This window comes from Helianthus annuus, chromosome 16, assembly GCF_002127325.2.
Source record: "Helianthus annuus cultivar XRQ/B chromosome 16, HanXRQr2.0-SUNRISE, whole genome shotgun sequence".
In the NCBI taxonomy this organism is placed as follows: domain Eukaryota; kingdom Viridiplantae; phylum Streptophyta; class Magnoliopsida; order Asterales; family Asteraceae; genus Helianthus; species Helianthus annuus.
Genome location: NC_035448.2, coordinates 199,744,006 through 199,767,330, shown reverse-complemented (window position 1 = coordinate 199,767,330; position 23,325 = coordinate 199,744,006). Strand labels below are relative to the sequence as shown.

At 33.7% G+C, this 23,325-nt stretch overlaps 1 protein-coding gene across 1 annotated transcript; it reads left to right on the top strand.

Annotated features, from left to right (window-relative positions):
- The first annotated feature begins 12,741 nt into the window (after window positions 1-12,741).
- On the top strand, window positions 12,742-23,112 carry LOC110915416 (zinc finger CCCH domain-containing protein 44). Its single transcript, XM_022160115.2, has 10 exons — window positions 12,742-13,203; window positions 13,297-13,376; window positions 14,488-14,675; window positions 15,277-16,192; window positions 16,278-16,405; window positions 19,191-19,250; window positions 19,950-20,000; window positions 20,101-20,171; window positions 20,732-20,883; window positions 20,963-23,112. The coding sequence occupies exons 1-10, from the start codon at window positions 12,908-12,910 to the stop codon at window positions 22,957-22,959; spliced, it is 3,939 nt and encodes a 1,312-aa protein (XP_022015807.1). The 5' UTR covers window positions 12,742-12,907; the 3' UTR covers window positions 22,960-23,112.
- The last annotated feature ends 213 nt before the right edge of the window (window positions 23,113-23,325 follow it).

Genomic DNA, 23,325 nt, shown 5'->3' with positions numbered 1-23,325 from the left:
CGCGTGTCGCGCCAGAACCCACTCAACCTGTCGCGTGGCGTGGGGGAGACCATTTTCCAGCAGATGCAGGTTTTTGACCTGCATTTCCTGCCAGCTCCGGAAATTCCAAATTTCAACTTCAAATGTCCGTAACTTTTGATCCGTAGGTCCGTTTTAGGTGATTCTTTTTCCTATACGTCTGTAATTTCATTACCGGCGTGCCTATTACATTTATCATACCCAAAACTTTAGATTACGGACCGAATGACTAAAATCACTATGTGATTATTTGACCCATTATATTTACACCTATTTGCTACCATTGCAATAGAAACCATAAGGCACATTTTTACAATTGTACCTTTTGTTCTTTGTCTTTTCAATTAAATTATTCTCAAATGAATCCCATATATATATATATATATAATATTTCATAAAATTTCTAAGACTTGGGTTTTTCTAATAATACCCAATTTCACATAAAATGATAAGTTTTTTATATAAAATACTTATATGTTTTGAAAACCATATGTTATATAAAACATCATTTTCATCCAAAGTTCATCAAGTCTTATTTTTACTTAAAATAAAAATACCCATAAAACACGTGATAATCATCCATGATAAAATCACTATACTTGGTGATTCTTATGCGAAAATACACACTTTAATCCGTCATATTATCGTTTTTCACATGTTAAGCTATTAAACACTAACAATACACTCAGGGCCGGCTTGGGCCAGGTGCAGAGTGGGCCAGTACACAGGGCCCAAACACCCAAGGGGCCCATACATTTATATATATGTATATATATATATATATATATATATATATAAGGGAATGTTCATTTGAGAAGAAAATTTAATTGAGAAGAAAAAGAACAAAGGGTAATTTTGTAAAATATTAAATAGTTTTTTCACTTATCTTATTTATTATCATTTTTGACTAATTAATTACTCATAAAGACTAGTATCCTCCACCTTAACTTTTTTTTTTTCCTACACACATCAAAAGTTATCCTACATATTTCGAAATTCATCCTACACGTTGAAATTTACCCTACACAAATCGTAATTTGTCCTACACAACTCGTAATTTATCCTACACTTTATATTATTTTATATTATTTTTTTGAAAAAAATATATATTTTGAAGATAAGTTACAAAAAATTTAATGTACTAGCTATTAAAGAGGAAGACTACAAATTAATTACCTATGTAGATTTACCAATGTACCCTTGTAGTAACATTAAATACTTATATTAAATGAAGTAAAATAAAGCATTCTTATTGGTTGAAATTTGTTCTTTTTTTTCTTACAAAAAATTTCTTCTCATTTGAACTCTCCACTATATATATATTGTTTATATATAGTTTTTGAGCAACAAACTAAACATAAAAGGAGTAGTGCTATGTTGGCTTATCACATTTATTCCATAGAACAACCCCAAGTTCGAGACATGTTATACGCTCAGTTTTTCCGTTTCTCTAATTTAAGTCCTTGTCTGCTTGTGTTTGGACTTTGATCAGGCCAATTTTTAGGTTTTAATCCACTTTTTTTCTATTTCCCAGTAACTTCCTTTTCTTTTCTCCTTTTCTTTGTGGCCCAATTAGCTAATGTATAGAAACTATTGTTTAGACTTTGATTATTTGAATGTATAAAGATTTGGGTACAGGGTTCAAATTTTTTATCTTACACAGGGCCAAAAATCTTTTTGTGATTTTCGAAGACGGCCCTGAATACACTTAACATGCAAAATCATGTATAAACATACCCTTGACATCATCCAAATATCAACATACAAGATTTGCCATAAAACATACTTATCTTTTATTATACTAATCAAACACACAACATCATCAAACCCACTGCCTACGCACACCTATACAAACCCACGCCATTTGGTCAGGATGATTTTTCATTTTATAATTTCTTTTAGGTGTTGATATATCTATTTGTTAACATGTTCATGAAAATTATTCGTTCTTTATTGTTTGTTTACGGTCTTAGTAAATTAAACTAATAGAACACAAAAAGCTTACAGTTTTAATGAACACACAAAAAGTCTTTTGGTTTATATGTTCTTATTTATTTATTATATATTTGTTTAAACTTATACAAAAATGCAAAAAATTCCGGGTTTGATGGTTCGGGATGCTTAGATAACGGTACCAAAACGGATCAAGAAAGAGGTGCTTGGTTTTTTTAGAAACAAGTTTGCTGAAGATGTGCCTACTCGGCCGAAGTTATTCGGTTATCAATTGAAACGATTTTCTGAGGAGGATTCGACTTTTTTGATAGCACAATTTTCGGATGAGGAAATAAAACGGGCGGTTTTTTCATGTGGGGATGATAAGGCACCAGGGCTTGATGGATTCAATTTCAAGTTCATTAAGCGGTATTGGAATATGTTTGCGCATGATTTTGTGAAATTGGTGGATTATTTTTCCGAACATGGTATCATTAATAAAGGTGTTGGATCGTCGTTTATTACTCTGATTCCAAAAGTGAAGGATCCTTCGGGTTTTGGAGACTACAGACGAATTAATCTGAATTAATCTGATTGGGTTATAAGTAAAGTGATCTCAAATTTGTTGGCGAATAGGTTGAGAATGGTAATCAATAGTTTGATATCTGATTCTCAATCGGCGTTTATCAGTGGAAGACATATTCTGGATGGCCCGTTAATTATTAATGAAATTTTATCTTGGTGTCGTGTGATGGGGAAGAGTTTATTTCTTTTCAAAATTGATTTTGAAAAGACGTATGATAATGTTAATTGGGAGTTTTTTATTAGCGTTATGCGTCAAATGGGTTTCCCGAAAAAATGGAGCAAGTGGATTTATGGTATTTTAGCTTCTGCTAGATCGTCGGTCTTAGTAAATGGATCTCCGACGTTTGAGTTTGAGTGTACAAAAGGAATCCGGCAAGGTGATCCTCTATCTCCCTTTTTGTTCGTGATTGTGATGGAAGCTTTTTCAAGTCTGTTCCGTAAGGCTACATATATCGGCGTTATTGAAGGTATTCGTCTTCCTAATGGGGGACCGCACTTAACTCATCTTCTGTATCCTGATGATGCTATGGTGATGGGCGAGTGGAGTGATAATAATTTTAAAAGTGTGATGCGGGTATTGCAGGTTTTTTATTTATGTTCATGGCTCAAAATCAACATACATAAGTCTTCTATTTTCGGTTGTGGTGTGAATCTCGATTCAGTTAAGGAGCAGGCGTGCCTCATGAAATGTAAATTTGGAGTTATTCCGTTTACATATTTGGGTGTCAAGGTGGGGGCTAATATGAATCGTATCTCCAATTGGGAGCCAGTGAAAGAAGTATTTCATTTCCGGTTATCCAAATGAAAGTCGAAGATTTTGTCCATTGGGGGGAGGGTGACTTTGATCAAATCGGTGTTGGAGAGTTTGCCAACGTATTACTTTTATATCTATAAGGCTCCGGTAAAGGTTATTAACAAATTGGAAGCGATTATAAAAAAAATTTCTATAGGGGGGAGACTTAGAAGCTTGGAAATTACATTGGGTCGCTTGGGATAAGGTCACGTGTTCTAAGAAGAATGGAGGTTTGAGGCTGAAGAAGTTGGATACAAGTAATAGTGCGCTTTTACTTAAGTGGGTATGGAGATATAGAGTGGAGGCATGCGCACTGTGGAGAAAAATTATTGACTATATTCATTACACAAAAAGGAAATGGGGAGCGATGCCGATTAATAGTCGTTTAACAGGAATGTGGAAAAATCTTGTGAAGCATGAGTATAATACTAAAGTTGAAGGTCGAAATATGAACGAGATGTTAAAAGGTAAGTTGGGAGATGGGAAGAATATTCGGTTTTGGATTGATATATGGATAGGTGAATAAGCTTTAAAAGATAGGTTCCCTAATCTATTTAAATGAGAAAAGAACAAGGTGGTTATGGTCGTCAAACGATGTGCTTCTACGTCTGATGGGTCGAGTTTTTGGAGCCGAGTCAATGATTATAGGAATGTTACTGTGCGGGATGAGAAGGATGCGTGTATGGGTATTATGAACAATATAATTTTCTCAGAAGCGCCAGACACTTTGACGTGGCTAGTGGACGAATCGGGGTTTTTTTCGGTTAAATCGACTAAACATTGGCTTCAAAAGGAGGTTCAACACAGGCCGGCGTTTGTCTTGGAGTGGTGTAAATGGCTTCCGGCTAAGGTAAACATTTTTGTTTGGCGTGCGGAGATGGATAGAATTGCTACAACATCAGCCTTAGAAAGAAGGAATATTCAAGTTCCAAAAAAGAATTGTGTTTTTTGTGATCATATCCTGGAGACGGCAGAGCATTTGTTTTCGGGATGTATCTTTGCGACTGGAATTTGGATGGCAATAGCTTCTTGGTGTGGCATTCCAAACATCTTCGCTTTTTCGGTTTGAGATATTGTGTCAATACATCTATCGGTGGGATTGAAAGGTGTTAAGAAGATTGCGTTTCAGGGGATTATGTTCATCTCATTATGGAGTATTTGGAAAGCTAGAAACGATCGAATTTTTTCGGATAAAAAAAATTGAAGGTAATGAATATGGTTGCGGAGATAAAAAGTTTAAGCTTCCTTTGGTTTAGATGTAGATATAAAAATGGTTGTATAGGCTGGAGTGCGTGGTGTAAATTCGATGTGATGTAATAGTTTTGGTTTTGTGCCGCGTCTTTGTCTCTTTCTTGGAGACTTAGTTGGTGGTTTGGTTATTTAATAAAAGTTACTTTAAAAAAAAATTAATTTAGTTATAACGTTTTGTAAACTTAAAATAACTTGAAAATATGTATAAAAATTAATTTTACTAAAAATATTTCATTCGAGTTCTTGTAAACCACAATTTAATTTGTTACGTCTTTCAGTCAAAATTTTGAATGCATACACTCCATAAAGTACAACTTGAACAGACTCAATTAGCTTTGGTTTGACTTGTTTTGCACGCACGTTATAAACGACTTTTCCCATTAGCGGCATTCTTTTTCTACTTTTTCTAAATTTTCATTTATAACCTTTGTACTAAATTGATAAATTAGTTGAAATGAATTAATGTGTACATATTGGGTGGCTTTGAATAGTTTCCATACAGTATTCTTAAATGGATTGTTAGGGTTGTGTTCACACATAACGGATAGAATAAGACATGAAATTGAACATGACACGTAACTGAACATACACGAATAATACTTATGAACTCAAACACGAATGAGTTGTGTTTGAATTGATATGAACATGATTTTTATTTTTATTATTTCATATTAACACCTTGTATTTAAAAAATTACCACAAAAGTACAAATTTACATAAATAATTATGTTTATACCACAGAAAGGAAGGGTTTGAGGCAGAACTTTTTTTTTAGAACATACAAAACAAGACAAATATTTAACTTTTTAAAAATATTATTTTTTTAAAATTAATATTAATATATTTTAAATATAAGAAGATGATTGAAATGTAATAATTATTTATCTCTCATCAAATTCAAAAAATAATTGTTTATTTATAGAACCTACACATGTGCATATCATGTGTAGGTATTAAAAATTAAGAAGACAAATAAACAAATCAATTTAGTTGTTTTTCATTAAAATAGTTGTATGTAGAAAAAAAAAACACTAAAAGATAACCGAAAGAAAATAAACCAAAAAAGTTGTATGGTAACGATGTTGTTCGTATGAAATCCGTGGTCAGAGATGATCAAATGTTTCTGGGTACCGGTACCAAATTTGCCGAACGGAAAGATCTTAAGTACCAATTCGGTGCCGACTTTTGGTGTTCCTGTTACCAGTTCACTACCGTTTTTACCTTCATATACCGGTATCGTAACCGGTATTTTCGGTATTAGTACCGATTCTGTATCGGTTGCCATCGAGCTCATCCCTACCCCTGAAACTAAAAAAAGAAAAAAAATTAAAAGTTGAAGAAAATCAACAACAAAAAAAAAAATTTGTACGATACCGTTGTTGTTCGTACGGTACCCGTGATCAGGGATGAGCAAATGGTACCGGGTAACAACACTGAATTTCCCGAACCAAAAGATTTCCAATATCAATTCGACACCAACTTTTGGAGTTTTCTGTATTAGTGTCGGTTTTTACCTTCATGTACCGATACCGAACATGACCGTACCGGTATTTTCGATACCAGTACTGGCTCGATACCGGTTGACACCAAGCTTATCCCAACACGTGATATTAAAAAAATGATTAAAGTTAAAAAGTAAAGAAAATAACTACTATTATAATATTAAAATAATGAAAGTATTAAGAAAACTAAATATTATTATAATATTAAAATTACTATTTATTAGCTTATATTTTTAATATATAGTATAGTATAGTATAGTATAGTATAGTATAGTATAGTATAGTATAGTATAGTATAGTATAGTATAGTATAGTATAGTATAGTATAGTATAGTATAGTATAGTATAGTATAGTATAGTATAGTATAGTACTAGGGGGAATACCCGTGCGATGCACGACATGCATAATAGTTATTGTTTTTTCCTGGAACGACGACTGATATAGATAGTGCGTGACACGGTACGAAAGTGCGAATATAGTATAGATTTTTAAAACAAAAACCGGGTTTTTTTAAAGTTAGCCGTTTGACCATGGTTATTTTGATCAAAGTCCACTCCTCATTCGGCGCTTTGTGGTAGCACCACCAGTAAAAAAAGGCCCAAAACACCCGAGGGTACAGTGTTCCCCCACGTTTTTAAGACGCTTTGAGAGAGGTTTGCGCCCCACCACATGTGGTCTCACAAAACTTCAAATCTATGGACGTGTGGTTTCTCAATCCTCTTCAAAAGACGTCACAGTTTTCAAATTTTTTTATTTTTTCTTTTTCATTGTGTTTTAAATGGTGTAAAATAGATGTTATATATATATATATATATACATATTATACTACATACACATACACATATAAATTTAGTTTTAACATCTAAAAGTCAAATTGCAGGTTTTGTTCCCTTTTATAGATCAGAAAGCAGTTTATAAACCAACAAAATTAACAAATCCTAACAGTTCTTCAAGTGTTTAGTTATATAATCTATATATTTATTTACTAAAATTTATTACAATTAACTCAATACTTAATAAATAGGGTATGCAAGACTTAAAAAGTGTTATCTGGACACGTATGTCACTCCAGCTTGCCAATCTTGTGTACCGACTCTAGGGTAACATTTTCAGATGCCTGCAACACATCTGGTTATAAAAGTAAAAAATAAACAAAAATGATGTTTTAGATTTTTACCCTGGTCTCAAACTTAATGTAGTTGTTTAGTCCATTTAATTAAATTTTATTTTTAGTTGACGCATAGGTACAATGTAGTCCTCTATTTGTGACAATTGTCATTGTGCTTATAGTCATGTGATGTTGTTTTAATACCCGTTAACCAACTCGTTTCGCCTCTATTTCTCAGTTATTTAAAGAAGCAACATATACCATCAGAAGTAAATTTCTAAAGATAATGGTGAACCGTCAATAGTACAATAAACTTACCTCAAGACTACCATTTGCTAAACTGGTAGTGTATCTCAGAGTCCAGAAATCCCGTGCTAGAGCTATTTCAATTAATATATGGAGAAAAGGAAGAGCCGCATTGATTAAACATGGTCATAAAGGCTCGTACTATTTCATTAAAGTTAATTGTAATATTAAGTATTAGTTATCTAATAACCAATCAATCCTTTAAGGTGAATTGTTATGAAAAGTCTATAAACCCTAACTTAAACATTAATATATGGAGAAAAGGAAGAGGCTCATTGATTAAACATGGTCATAAAGGCTGGTACTATTTCATTAAAGTTAATTGTAATGCATTTAAAGCAACCATAAATTTTGATTTTAAATATAAGATATAGCTAAACTTAGAAATTGTTTACTGAAAGTTGAAGTTGAAATAAATCATATTCAGATAATTATTTTTTATATGCAAATTCAAACAGACCTATCAAAATATGTAGGAAAACTCCATGCAAGTCTAACTCCGTCACGCTTAAATTCATGTAACCTGAATGCGGTTCATTACTTATTTAACCCATTTATTTAAATAGGCAGGCGAGTAGTAATCGGGTTGGTGGGTTGTAAAACTGTGTTAATTTTACCAGCATGGTGGAAGTCAATATTCTACCAGTATCATTACATCCAACTTTTTAAAAGTAAACAAATGGTTTGATAATATGAAAACTATTTCAAATGAATATTAGTAATGTATAAATTTAAACGAACATTCAAATGAAAATAAAGAATGGTTACAAACGAACGCAAATAAGAGAGAGGACAGACATAAACAAAAGTCAATCATCGAACATAAATGAACGAAAATAAACGAACATAACATTGAACCTCCAATTCGTTTACGGGTTGCACCTACTTCTGTTTAAAGCAAGATGTATAGACTATGCAATGTACCTTAACCACGCGCGTGTGTGTATGTGAATATATGTTTTTAACTTGATCCGCATAAATAGTTTTGAGCCAATAGAAAGCGAACCGGGGACTAAATAAAAAATGGAACCCAACTAAAAGCGAAAACCAAGGAAACTGAAACCAAACCTAAACGAACCAAAAAACAAACCAGACCGAAATGAACCTATACAAACTGAATAATTTTACCGAAACAAATAAGCTGAGACAAATAATGTTGCTGAAATGAAAACCGAACCTGAACCAAAAACAAATAAAGCGAATCTAACCGGAAAGGAAACTAAATTTACACAAAACTAAAAAAAACTGAAAACGGAACAAAAAACGTAAAAGATCTTACCGAAACGAACTCAAAAAACTTAGATCGAAACAAAACAATTCCTGGGAAAAATCAAAACCAAAACGATGCAACTAATGAGATGTCGTACGGAGGCGAAACTAATGAGATATCGTACGGAGGCGAAACCGAAACCTCTGGCGGAGGATTTAAAGCTTTTCCGGTGAACCTCCAATGACTCGCCTTCTCTTTCTTCTGGTTAGGTTTACGGCCACGACAGTTAACCTGTTCACTACTGGTAAAGTTTTCTTCAATAGCTTCAATTACTTGATGAATTAGCTCTCGGTTAACAGACGTGTCCCACCAGAACCAGTAGTTCGTGTAATAATCGAAGCAATCGCAGTCGAATACCGGAGATTTGTGTGCGGCCGGAGCTTTCTTCTTATTGTTATTATCAGATGATCTAGGGTTTGTGGAATTATTTTTGTGGAATTATTTTGACACAAATGATTAAAGTAATGTAACTTGTGATTATTAAACTGGAATTGTTTTCGACCCAAATGATTAAAGTAATGTAACTTGTGATTATTAAGTAAATTAAATGAAATTAATAGGATTCTTATAGGCTGGTGCATTTAAAAGGAATTTTTACATATATCCCCTTATTAAAAGCCCTTATTACATATTTGTCCAATCTTTAAAATCAATTACATATTTCCCCCTTTCTTTATGAAATTACCCTTTTACCTTTTTTCTTAATTTCTTATCTCTTAACTTCAAAATCAATCTAGTCAATACTCTATATGTTGTGATAAAATCTTTAAAATATTTCTTTGAAAAAAAAAGGTCATACCCATTTTATAAAACAAGTGACCTTTTTACATATCTAGTTACTGGTTAAGTTTAGGTTTACATATTTTTTACAACCGACCCATTATACATTTAAATTTTAGTTAACTACACTAACAATTTACATTAAAATATTGATTATCTAAAATATCTTATATAAAAAAACATATTGTTATACAATATACGTTTGTTTTTTTCAAGTCGTAATCAATTTTTCTTTAGCCTAAATCTTAGTTCGATCATCAACATTTTAATTGTTTTGAAGCAGGAGCTAAATTTCAATTTTTTTTGTGTAATGCTATTTCAGAAATCTAATTGTCATGTTTTAAACATTCAAAATAATATTGAAAATACTGTTTTACAGCAAAAGTAAATTTTTAATCCATGGTCGCATGACTGTTTTCTTTAAAAAAAATAATGCTTAAGAGCTATGACGTATTATATATAAGCAAAACTTTCAATTTTCACATAACAGAGGCAGAAGCTTATAAAAAAATAGGCAGGGCTTATAAAAAAATGAATTCATATCATTAGGTTAATATCTTATTTGTAAACAATTATATTACACATTAAATCATAAAATATGTAAGTAATGGTATTAGAAAGGGGAAAAAATGTAATAATCATTTAATAAGTTCATTAAGGGTAAAATAGTAATTCAATAGGAGTGATTTTAATAAAATGGGTAAATATGTAATATGTATGGTTTAAAAGGGGGAAATATGTAATTGATTTTATAGGTTGGGTATATATGTAATAAATGATCTTAGGAGGGGGATATATGTAAATGACCTCATTTAATACAACCATAAATTTTGGGTTTAAAATAGAACATATAACTAAACTTTAGAATATATTGAAAAAACTGTTTTACAGCAAAAGTAAATTTTTAAACCATGGTCGCATCACTGTTTTCTTTAAAAAAAATAATGCTTAAGAGCTATGACGTATTATATATAAGCAAAACTTTCAATTTTCACATAACAGAGGCAGAAGCTTATAAAAAAATAGGCAGGGCTTATAAAAAAATGAATTCATATCATTAGGTTAATATTTTATTTGTAAACAATTATATTACACATTAAATCATAAAATATGTAAGTAATGGTATTAGAAAGGGGAAAAATGTAATAATCACTTAATAAGTTCATTAAGGGTAAAATAGTAATTCAATAGGAGTGATTTTAATAAAATGGGTAAATATGTAATATGTATGGTTTAAAAGGGGGAAATATGTAATTGATTTTATAGGTTGGGTATATATGTAATAAATGATCTTAGGAGGGGGATATATGTAAATGACCTCATTTAATACAACCATAAATTTTGGTTTTAAAATAGAACATATAACTAAACTTTAGAATATATATAGATAGTATAGTATAGTATAGTATAGTATAGTATAGTATAGTATAGTATAGTATAGTATAGTATAGTATAGTATAGTATAGTATAATATCATATCATATAATATAATATGCATTTGTATCTAAGAAGTAAAACTTTTTTCTAAAAGTATGTACCATTATAAAAAAAACCGATTTAGGTTTATTCTTCTTATTTCTTGCACTAACTTAGTATTCTTTGATTAAACTCACCCTACTATAACGTTATGCTTATTTATCTTTTACATTTAAAAAATCTACATAAAATAAACAATGAGTTCAATTTATAACATAAAAGTATAATAAACACATTCTTACAACATAATTGTGTTAAACAAGTCAATGAGGTTAGCTTAACATTTTCGTTGGTTCAACCCAAATCTAACTCTAACTTGCTTAAACTAAACCCGAACGTCAACTCATAAATTTCACGTCAAGTTCATAACCTGTATCCATGATGTGTAGAAATTCACACTCCTTGAATAATCAATTAGCAAAAAAAAAAATAAAAAAAATAAAACCAACTTATGTATGCAATATTATTATAAGTAAATTACTATTTGAGTCCTTATATTTTATTGCTTTTAACCAGTTGAGTCCAAAATTAAAATGTTTAACGCTCTGAGTCCCTAGACGTTTTTTTTATAATCTTTTGAGTTCTTTTGGGGTCCATTTTTTAACCTTTTGAGTCCAATTTTTAAAACAAAAATAGACTCAAAACGTCATAAAATGAACAAAATTGGACTCAAAACGTTATAAATTTAGCGGTCAGGGATTCAAAGTGTTAAACTTTTTGATTTTGGACTCAACTGGTTAAAAGGTTGCAAAAATCGCGACTAGTCGGCGATTAATCGCTGACTAGTCGCTAGTCGCCCATCAACTGAGTAATTTTCAGCTAATCAGTAAAAAAATCGCTAGTCGGCCTAGTCGGCCCTAATCGGCCCTAGTCGGGCCTAATCGCGACTAGTCGGTCGGGAAAAATCGAAAAAAAATCGGGAAAAAACAAAAAAAATCGGGAAAAAACAAAAAAAATCGGAAGAAATCAGAAAAATCGGAAAAAATCAGAAAAAATCGGAAAAAACACATATTCCAGCCAAAACCTCCCAGATTCCGGTCAAAACTTGTCCACTTAAAAAAATTACGTATAAAAATATATGTATATATGTATAAAAACTTAAAATTATATATAAAAAGTCCGATCCGATTAATCCCGAGTAATCCCGAGTAGTCGTTAGTCCCTACCTCACCGACCCGCTAGCGACTAGCGAGTTCTCCAACCTTGGTTAAAACCACTAAAACACAGAGACTCAAAAAGTAATTTACTCTATTATTAATTGTTCTCATTCCAACCTAATCAAAAGTTTAAAATCTCAAAACTGTTTACATCTAATACTAAAAATGTTAGCTTTCAGAAAAGAGAAGTTAAACATAAGATATAAATGCAACGAATGAGATCGGTACCGTATTAGTATCTAATACCAAATATCATATCGAATCTATAGGTTCAGTACAGTACTTGTTATAAAATGCGCTCTCTGTACGATATTGGTACTGAAAATACCGCTAATGAGTTTATGGAAAAGTGATTACCGAATAGTGTATCGAATTCGGTAAATGAAATATGATAACAAGAGGGCCAATTTTGGCTTTTCTTTGAAGCATAGGGATTTACATTGAGAAAAAAGAAGAAAAATGGAAACAGATCACGTGTTAAGAAGGAATCGACAGGGGCCGCGTTGAAAGCTCTCACTTTCTCTCTCTCTAGATTAACAACTAAGATCAAGCCGTGAACACCCACCCACCCACCCACCCACCCAAAGGTAAAAAAACCCCACACAAACACTCACCGGCCATTTCATCTCAACAGTTGTCAATCTAGGGTTTACTATCTTCTTTCACCACTGTTTCCGATGCTTGAATTGAATGACTCCTCCTAATCTACTTCAATCTCCTGCTTTTCAATGATGGAGAGTCAAAATTCGGTAGCTGAAAGTCAAAATTCGGATACGATTCAACCGATTGCCGATGGTTTAAACACGGTGGATGCTGCTGTCGTTGTTGCCGGTGGTTTGACGGTGGCGGAGGAAGGTAGCGGTGGAAAGGAGGCGGTGAAGCGGAAGCGAGGGCGGCCGCCTAAGGCTCACGTTAAGAAGGTTGCTAAACCTGCGCCGGTTAAGAAGGTGAAGGAAGTGGTGGAGGATGAGGATGTTTGTTTTATTTGCTTTGACGGTGGGAGTCTCGTGCTTTGTGATCACCGGTACGTGTGGTTTTTGTGCTTGATTGATGGTTTTGTTAATCATTTTGTTGGTGAAGTATTGAATTATGTGTTTGGGATTCTTGTTTGGTGTAGGGGATGTCCAAAGGCGTATCATCCAGCTTGTATTCGACGGGATGCGGAGTTTTTCGAATCTGCGGTGAAATGGAATTGTGGTATGTTCTATGATTATATCTGTGTAATTACAAAACCTAAGAAGTTTAGAGTGCATGGAGAAAATTGAGAGTAGACACTTTGTAAGTTTGATGTTTGGAGCCTTGTAGCTAAGCAGTTAAAGATAATGCATGGAAGTTTTAGGGTTTCGTTGTATATATCGATGAGCTAGGGCGTTATAATAAGAAATGCTGGCTATGTTTTACAAATTTAGGGTGGATGGGGAAATATTGTTGTAGTTAGTTGTACATTTGTGCCCTTGTAACCAGGGGAGTTTAAGTTAATTATGACGGATCACCGAAATATGTACATGGTAAACCAGTCATTAAGTTTATCTATAGCGTTAAATCGTGAATCTTGAACTACCATTTTTGCAACTTCACTAAGGTCAAATCTCAAAAGTTTAGATTGAGAAGTTGCCCGTTTCTGATTTGTATGTGACTCTATATGATATGCCATCAAAGATGCGATTTTTGGATAAAATGATAGACAGTTGCAAGTGGATCCAATCATTTGGTGTATTAATGCGAATAACTAGGAGCAAAGGAGGGATAGCTGAATGCGAAGTTCACTGAGAGAGTAAATAAGGAACTTAATAAAGTTAAATTTACGAAGGATGAGAAGCAGATTAATAGTAAAAGAGGCCTTGTTAAGGAGATGTGCAAAGACTTTTGATAACTTATTTGAGTCATTAACGAGGGGTGTGTAGGTAAACTTCATGGTCTTGTGTTTACTTTAAAATTGAGTTTTCTATGTAATTTTAGAGTATTTAAGGTGTAGAAAGCTTTTAGAAAGGCAACTACAAGCAAGATTCTTGGACCTAATAGTATTCCTAATCTAACCGGTTCTTGTGAAGTTGTGAACAAATTAAGAAATTGACGGAACTGTCTCTTGTTATATTTTTAAGCGGCACTTGCACTTTTATGTCATCTGTAGATATAATCTTATGAATCAGATGTTCAAATCTAGTTGAGAATTTTGATTTTTAACAGTCTGGAATTCTATCCACTTTGTTACTAAGTATAATTTGTCTGTATCTATTTACTCGCGTAGCGAATATAAATACGCAGGATCTATAGTTTTCTAATATCTTGTTATTTATACGAATCCCAGGTTGGCATATATGTAGCATATGCCAGAAGACAGCACATCATATGTGCTATACTTGTACATATTCATTGTGCAAAGGTTGTATTAGAAAAGCTGATTATGTGTGTGTCAGAGGTGATAAAGGCTTTTGCACTATATGCATGAAAACCATCATGCTGATTGAAAATAATGGTCAGGGTGAGGACGGAAAGGTATGCGTTTTTTTATACCGTAATATAAAAATGAGTAAAATGCCATTTTCGTCCCTGAGGTTTGGCCAGTTTTGCGACTTTCATCCAAAGGTTTGTTTTTCTGCATCTGGATCGAAAAGGTTTGAAATCTTGCCATTTTCATTTGGCTTGTTAACTTCATACATTTTTCTCCGTCAAGTCAGGGGTATTTCCATCTTTTTTGTTAACTTAGAGGGCAATTTGGTCTTTTTCACTTTATGTACAAGCATTTAGTATAATGTACATTGTACAAGGTATTCAATAAACCGAATTGCCCTGTAAGTTAAAAAAAAGACAAAAATACCCCTGACTTAACGGAGAAAAATAGATGGAGTTAATGAGCTGGATAAAAATGGCAAGATTTTAAACCTTTTGGATCCAGATGCCAAAAAACAAACCTTTGGACGAAAATTGCAAAACTGGCTAAACTTCAGGAACGAAAATGGCATTTTACTCTATAAAAATTTTGTTAGTTAGCTTAGATTTTTCTACAATTTGCATATTTATATGCTCTTCTACTAAACTATTAAGTTACACGGTTTCTGATATGTACTTGCTTTTTAAATGATCTTTTACGTTTCAGGTTCAAGCTGATTTTGACGATAAACTTAGTTGGGAGTATCTTTTTAAGGTGTATTGGGTCTACTTAAAAGGAAAGTTATCGTTAACTCTAGATGAGCTTACGCAAGCTAAAAACCCGTGGAAAGAAGCTACTACTACAGTTCCTTCAATTGATGTACATAATATAACCAATGTTTCGTGTAGCATGACATCATCAACATCCATCGGTGATGTGGAAGAAGCAAATGAATCAAAACGAAGAAAAATAGATGAGCCGGTGGTTAATATACAAAAAGAAACTGTAAATATGGAAAAAACCGAAAAAACTACAGTTGGGTGTGAGGAGTGGGCGAGCAAAGAGCTATTGGATTTCGTTGCACATATGAAGAACGGAGATACAGCTGTATTATCGCGGTTTGATGTCCACGCCCTTATGATAGACTACATAAACAAAAATAATCTCGGTGATCCTAAAAATAAAAATAAAATCATATGTGACTCGAGGTTAAAAAGTCTCTTTGGAAAACCACGAGTTGGTCATATCCAAATGTTGAAGCTTCTAGAACACCATTTTGCAGTACAGAAGGATTCTAAGAAGAGACGGGTGTCACGGGTCAACCGTACTGCAGTACAGGTCAACCGTACTGCGGTACAGATTGACCCTGATTGGAATAGTGGTAAAATGGTGACAGTGGGTAAAGATAAAAAACGTAAAAATCGTAGTAAAGCTGAAGAGTGTGCAGTACATAATAAACTGGATGAATTTGCTGCGGTTGATGTTTACAACATGAATTTAATATATTTACGGCGTGATTTGATGGAAAATCTTTTGGAAGATGGTGATAGTTTTCATGCTAAAGTGGTTGGGTCAATTGTGAGGATACGAATATCTGGTTGTGATTTAAAGCATGATATGTACAGACTTGTACAAGTTATAGGTAATGCATGCTTTGATTCATTAAAGGTATATATTATATCAACTTTTGATGGTATATTAACTAATTTTACAATGAATTTTTGCAGGTACAAGTAAGGTGGATGTACCATATACGGTTAACTGCAAATTAACAGACATTATGCTTGAAGTGTTGAATTTAGACAAGAAGGAGACTATATCTATCGATGCAGTTTCAGATCAAGAGTTTTCTGAGGTGAATAATCAGCCTTTATATTTCCTTCTACTTTTTTGTTTATTTGTTTTGTTGCCGCCGCAACTTACAAAGAAACTTCAAGATTCCAAAAAAGAATGTTAAAAATTGAGTTAATTACACAGACAGTTCTTGTGGTTTATTGAAAGTAACACCTTTGAGTACTAACTTTTTTTTTTTTTAACAAGTTCAGGTTCTATGGTTCCAATTTTGTAACACCTTTGAGTATTAAGGTTAACTACTGTAAATTTTTATGTTAAATTTGTGTAAAATGGCTAAAACACCCTTCTATAATTAAAGAGAACCTGAACCTGTTACAAAAAAAAGTTGGTTTCCAATGTGATACTTCCAATAAACCACAATAACAATCTGTGTAATTAACTCTAAAAAAATATAAAAACTCATTATATTTTAAAAAAAATATGGTAAATAAAAATAACGTAATAATTATATTCCTAAAATTAATATATACAATTACCAAACATCACTCATTCTCGTAGTTATGGACTCTTAAAATACATGATTTTGCTCCTAGGCTCATAATGGTGACTACTTATTGATTAGCGCTCGCATTTTCTTTGTTATATTTGACATTTTAATCATTAGGTTGAAAGAAACAAAATTAAGGCATGAGTTTTTCCTAGATAATGATTAGAGTGGTTTTTTTATGGTGGCGGTTGGAATGGTGTTCCTAGGCTTGTGGTGGTCGTGCATGGTTTTATCTATTCTGTACTTAATTACTTTCTTACGTTGTGTTTGGTACAAAGGAAATGTGAAGCTAGGTATATAAATAACTATTAAAATTCTAAAATATTAGAAGATGTTATACTTTGGAAAAAGTGTGATGAGAAAGTAGAAAGTCATTAGAGGATTGTATAACCCTGAACAAAGCAGGTTCTTTCTCCCATGTTTTGTTTACTTCGACGAATAAAAAATAGGGAAGAAAACAGACACATTCGGGTCAAGGAAGTGAGGAACAAGTCGGATTTTGGGGACGAGTTTCGGTTAATTTAAAACTGAATTAATGGCTGCTAATTTGGGATGATATTAGTTGATCCCAACTTGATTACTCAGATATAAAACTCATTTGACTGTACCTTCTCTAGCTAGCTACGTGCTGCCATGCTGGTGTTAATCAAGAAAATAACTTATTGTACGTTATTAAAAAAATTGATTGTACTGGAAATGACTGTTAATATATTATACATAATTTAGTATTTAAGTAGATATTAAAAACAACTTCAACATAAAAATGTATTTTTTGTGTCTTTTAATTAGGACTTCGATGTAACCTGTCATAGTTATGTCATGTTTAGATTTTTACAGTGAATTGTTGATGTGTACATGCATGTAATATATATATGTGTATGTATATGGGGAAAGTGAATATAGTGCTGTTAGACGTCTAACCTTACACGAAAAACCAATCAAAACTACGTCGTTTTGATTAAAAATGCCTTTTCATCCAATTAGAATCACTTCGATACTGATATACATATTTAAAAGATCACATCCCTTTAGTGTTGTTAGTCTACTATTCAAATTTACAAAACTACTTCTCCACTGGCAGTCTGGCACTTCCATCTTCATTGTCTTTTTAAACATAATAAAGTAAACATTCTGTCTGTGACTTCACTCTAAGACATTTATTGTGAATAAAAAAAATAGTTTAATAAGTTGTAGAATCATACCCAAAGTCTTATTTTAACAAAGAAACTAAATTTAATGTTATTAATTGATATAAAACTGGTATTTTACAGTAATCTTTCATTTATATTCAAGCACCTTCAAAATTCGTTTATGGCAACAAACAAATCACTATTATTGGAGATTTCGGTTTCATACTTTTAATTCTAAAACAATTTACCCGATAATTATATTCACATACAAGATATGATAGTTGAATATGTTTTTGCTGGTCTTTTTTGTAGAATTGTGCTTAAGCTTCCGTTCGTATGTAGCTATGATTTTTCATAAGAATCAAGGCTTCAAAGGCTTTGTAAAGCCTGTTCATTTTCATGCTATTAATAATCGTAATAAAAAAAATATAGTTATCATCATACATAAAAATAAGGTTTAAAATAAATGATCAGATGGACCGATGGATGGTTGCATGGGTAAATTTAAACAAGCGGAAACAAGATAAATTTATGAACCAAAGTATCCTCGTGATTTTGATTAAAATATGGAAGTAAATTTAATTAGATAAGGCATTTTTAATCAAAACGACGTAGTTATGATTGGTTTTTCGTGTAAGGTTAGGCGCCTAACAGCACCGTATTCACTTTCCCCTATATATATATATATATATATATATATATATATCATGTTTTACACTTGTTGGATTTATTAAAAATTTAGAATTATTAGAATTGGTAGATAAGTTAATTACACAAATAGTCCTTGTGGTTTATTGAAAGTAACATCTTTCAGTACTAACTTTTCTTGTAACAGGTTTAGGTTCCCTCTAATTATATAAGGGTATTTTCGTCATTTTACATAACAAAAAAATTAACAGCAGTTAGTTTTAATACTCAAAGGTGTTACAAAAAAAGTTAGTACTCAAAGGTGTTACTTTCAGTAAACCACAAGGACTATCTGTGTAATTAACTCTTAAAAATTTGTATGCAAAATACCTATCATTAGGTCTTGGAAGTAGCATATCTTATATAGTTGCCTAGGTTACCAAATAATAATAGTTTAATTTAATCATGTGCACTGTTGCTGCTTACTTGCTTAAGTGGTTTTATCTGGCGCACTCTAAACTGTTTCATGATGTCTTTTTTAGGAAGAATGCAGACGCCTGCAACGAAGTATAAGATGTGGGCTTGTAAAACACTTTACAGTTGTAAGTTTGCCTTCCTATCCCTTTTTGGGTGGTGGTGGTGTGGGGGTTTAGTTTTTTTTTGGGTTTGGGGGGGGGGGGGGGGGGTTACGTTTGTTTTTTTATACATTAAAACAGCGATTTTTAATAAAAAAATTGGAAAAAAATTTGGTGTGTTTTCGGCTTTTTTTTGGTAGTTTTTACTTTTCTTATTTAAACTAGTTTTCTCATGATCCATCCCCTATGTATGTATATGTATAGAGGGGGGGGGGGGGCATTTCAGAAGAATGTTTTATTGTGAGAAGAAACCTAAATCGTTAAATTATTTATTAGCGGTTCATATACGATACAAAGTTTTTACTTTTTACATACAAATCTGTATGCTGTATACATAAAAATCCATTATATTAATTTGTTTATATGTTTTTTTTTAACATTTAACTTTTTCTACATTTGTTAGGTTATGTGTAGGTAATATTTCTATTTCCTACACAAAACTTGCACATGTGTAGGTTGTATAAATAAACAATATTTATCCATATATATTGTTTTTTGAATTCAAGATTGATGAATAGACAATGCATCCCAACAGTTTTCTTATATTTTTTTTTTTCAGATTGAAACATGAATTATTTATCTCGCATTAACGTGTCTTCTGAAATGAACCTTTATCTATATATGTTTTCTGCGTTTTCCCGGTGTTGAGTCTTTCTTTTGCTTTAGGGTGAAATACAAGAAAAGGCGGTGGCGCTGCAGTCAGTAAAGTTAAACGATGTGAGTTATATCACCTTTTTAATCGTTTCTTAACCACCATAGATTTCAGTTAGCTTTTCTATTTGGCTTAAAATACTAAATCTTTTTTTATGTGATTCAGTGGATGGAAAAGGAAATATTGCGGCTCACTCATCTTCGCGACACGGCTAGTGAAAAAGGGCATAAGAAGGGATATCCTTTTCCAACACCATATATTATTATAATATATATTCTATTTATATAATTGATTGCCGAGTAAAATGCCATTTTCGTCCCTGAGGTTTGGCCAGTTTGGCTACTTTTGTCTAAAGGTTTGTTTTTCCGCATCTGGATCCAAAAGGCCTGAAAATCTTGCCATTTTTATCCGGCATTCCGGCTCGTTAACTCCATCCATTTTTCTCTCTTAAGTCGGGTATTTTAGTCTTTTTTGCTAACTTAAAGGGCAATTCGTTTTTTTGAATAGTTGTACATTATGCTAAATGCTTGTACATAAAGTGAAAAAGACCAAATTGCTCTTTTCAGTTAACAAAAAGACTGAAATACCCCTGACTTAACGAAGAAAAATAGACGGAGTTAACGAGCCGGATGAAAATGGCAAGATTTCAAGCCTTTTGGATCCAGATGCAAAAAAACAGACCTTTGGACGGAAGTTGCAAAACTGGCCAAACCTCAGGGACAGTAATGACATTTTACTCTTGATTGCCTGATAACTCAAAAGTAGATTTTTTTTTGAATTTCTTAACTTACCCCACTTATAAAGAATGCGTGGAGAAACTCCAACTTCTGAAGACGCCCGATGAGCGAGAACGCAGATTAAACAAAATTCCGCAGGTTCATTCTGATCCAAAAATGAATCCAGATTATGAATCAGATGATACCGAGGAGTATTTCAACAAAGAACATGGTTTGTTTGTTTCCCTTTTACCGTTATCTTCTACACTGTCCGTTTTAGATTCCTTTATATTATTGATTTGACACTACAGGAGATCAAATGGAGTCAATATATTCAGGCAAGAATTTACGCCGATCACGAAAAGATGAAAGACCCGTGAGCCAAACCGTCACAACTAATTTCTCCAAACCAGATGTTGAAACCGGATCAACAATGCAAATTGAAAAAGACTCATCGGAGAAATCACAACATGAAGTTGATTGTAACGGTTCAACAATCACCAAACTGGATCACCAAACCACCACATTAAGCTCATCTGTATCCGACAGTGCACCAGAAACAATACCTTCGTTTTCTAGCGACACAGTGTGGCATTACCGGGATCCAAACGGAAAAGTTCAAGGCCCGTTTTCTCTCGTACTGCTTCAGAGATGGAATACAAGCGGATACTTCCCGCCAGATATGCGGATATGGGCTACCCATGAAGACAAATCATTACTTTTGACCGATGTACTGAAACCACATCTTCACAACTATGCGAATACAACTGTCGCCGACAAGGTTGTTAATCAAACCGACTCTTTCAACGCATCAACGGTTGATGTGACTGGTCAATCATTTGGACAGAGCTGGAGCGCTAATAATAACGATGATAATAATAACTTGAATTATAATCCTCCAAGTGTCGAGTCAACTGTACATCCCGATACCTCAAATATATCTACTCAAGAAACGGTGAAAATCGAAGCTGATATTAAGCATGCGCCTACAGCGCCAGCTGTCATTGATTTGCCGGGCCCTACACCAAAGAAGATGCAATCTGAGTTGGATTCAAAAGTATCGGTGCAGGATTCAGGGAACAACAACCCGCTTAGCTGTAGTGCTTCAAGTCTAGTAGTTGGTGAGGCCAGACTTCCAGTTTCTGGTAATTCTATTCCGGTCAAACGTGAAGAATGGGACTCGGGGATTGTGTTAGAGGTGGCTGGAGATCATGTTGCTACACCAACTTCCAACATAGACCAAAATGTTAATCCATCACATCAGCCTACGTGTAACGATTTTACGACGTGGCATGATGGGGAAATGATCGAGTTTAGCACGTTGGCGGAGGAATCGGTTTCAGATCTTTTGGCTGAAGTTGACGCTATGGAGTCGCAATACGGATTGCCGTCCCCGACTTCTAGAAGAAACAGTTTTGTCGATGATTTGTTTAACGACTCGTTTGATGAGTTTAGTCCCACCCCTGATCAAGGTACACGAAGTGACGGATTTAGCTCTAGCGGTGATATACAATTGGCATGTCAATCCACCACTACCACTACCACCCTAGATGAACATAGTATTGTCTTTGATTTCATGAAAACATCCAATGGCTTACAACAACACTCGTTTATCAGACCTGAAATGAACGCGCAGACGATTGATGTTTCTCAGAGCATGAGTTTTAAGTGGCCGGAAGTGGAACGTGTACCACAGAGAATGATCGACATAAATACATCTGCTAAGGCCGAAGGCGACGAGGGGGATATTGAAACAAAAACCGGTGATGTGGACCCACAGGGTGAAATGAAGTCAGGTGAACATGCTAAAGAGATGCAAGCACCAAAGCCGATCGGTATTGGTGCGAAGTTAGTGACGAGAGTTGCTCAGATCAAATGGTTGGAAGGGACAACCAATAACCGGAGAGCAGGCGGTGCTCCCAATAAGCATGACAATGCCGAATTTATCCCGCCACAGCCACAACCACAACCACAACCACCACAGCCGTCATTGCCACCGTTGACTTTAGGGTTGGACCCATATGATCCGTGTGACTTGGGATCCGAAACAACGCGGCAGTATGGTGGTGAGAGAGATAACAGTACTAATAGTCCACGGGACAAACGTCATCAAGTTGAGGAATCAGGGTATAGCAGCAGTAGGAGTTCATGGAACAAGCATTCATCATTGGGCGGCAACAGTAGTGGTGGTGGCGGTGGGGGTTATTCAAGGCCGCCACCAGCCAAAGCGCAGCGCCTGTGTAGATTTTATGAGAGTGGGAGGTGCAAGAAGGGAGCGTCCTGCAAGTATCTGCACCCATCACCATGAAACTGAAGAGGGTGGTTTGTTGATCCTTTTTTTTGTATATCAATTAAATATTATGATATATAAGGCGTGTTAAACAGGTGAAGCAACGTGTTAGTTTAATGAAATTGGTCTAGATGAAATGAAGTTAGGAATATTGGATTTTATTAACCCTAACTATTCGCAGTTGGCCGTCAACAGTCCCAATTTAAAAAATAACTACTGGCAGTCTCAACTAATAACATATTGGCGTCTAATGGACCCTGACTAACAGAACCTTTACGCCGTTAGTCTTCGGTCGCCGGAAAAAACGTTTTTGGCTAGAAAAAGGTTACTAAAGGTCTGATCTAAGGTTACAAAGGTTTAGGACGTAAATGTTGAGTTTTCTGG

Bases quoted from the DNA above. Each gene is read 5' to 3' on its own strand.
- LOC110915416 (XM_022160115.2), top strand. From the start codon at position 12,908: ATGATGGAGAGTCAAAATTCGGTAGCTGAAAGTCAAAATTCGGATACG. The intron at 16,193-16,277 runs GTAATGCATGCT...GAATTTTTGCAG, and splicing joins CAGACTTGTACAAGTTATAG to GTACAAGTAAGGTGGATGTA. The intron at 20,884-20,962 runs GTTTGTTTGTTT...TTGACACTACAG, and splicing joins GTATTTCAACAAAGAACATG to GAGATCAAATGGAGTCAATA.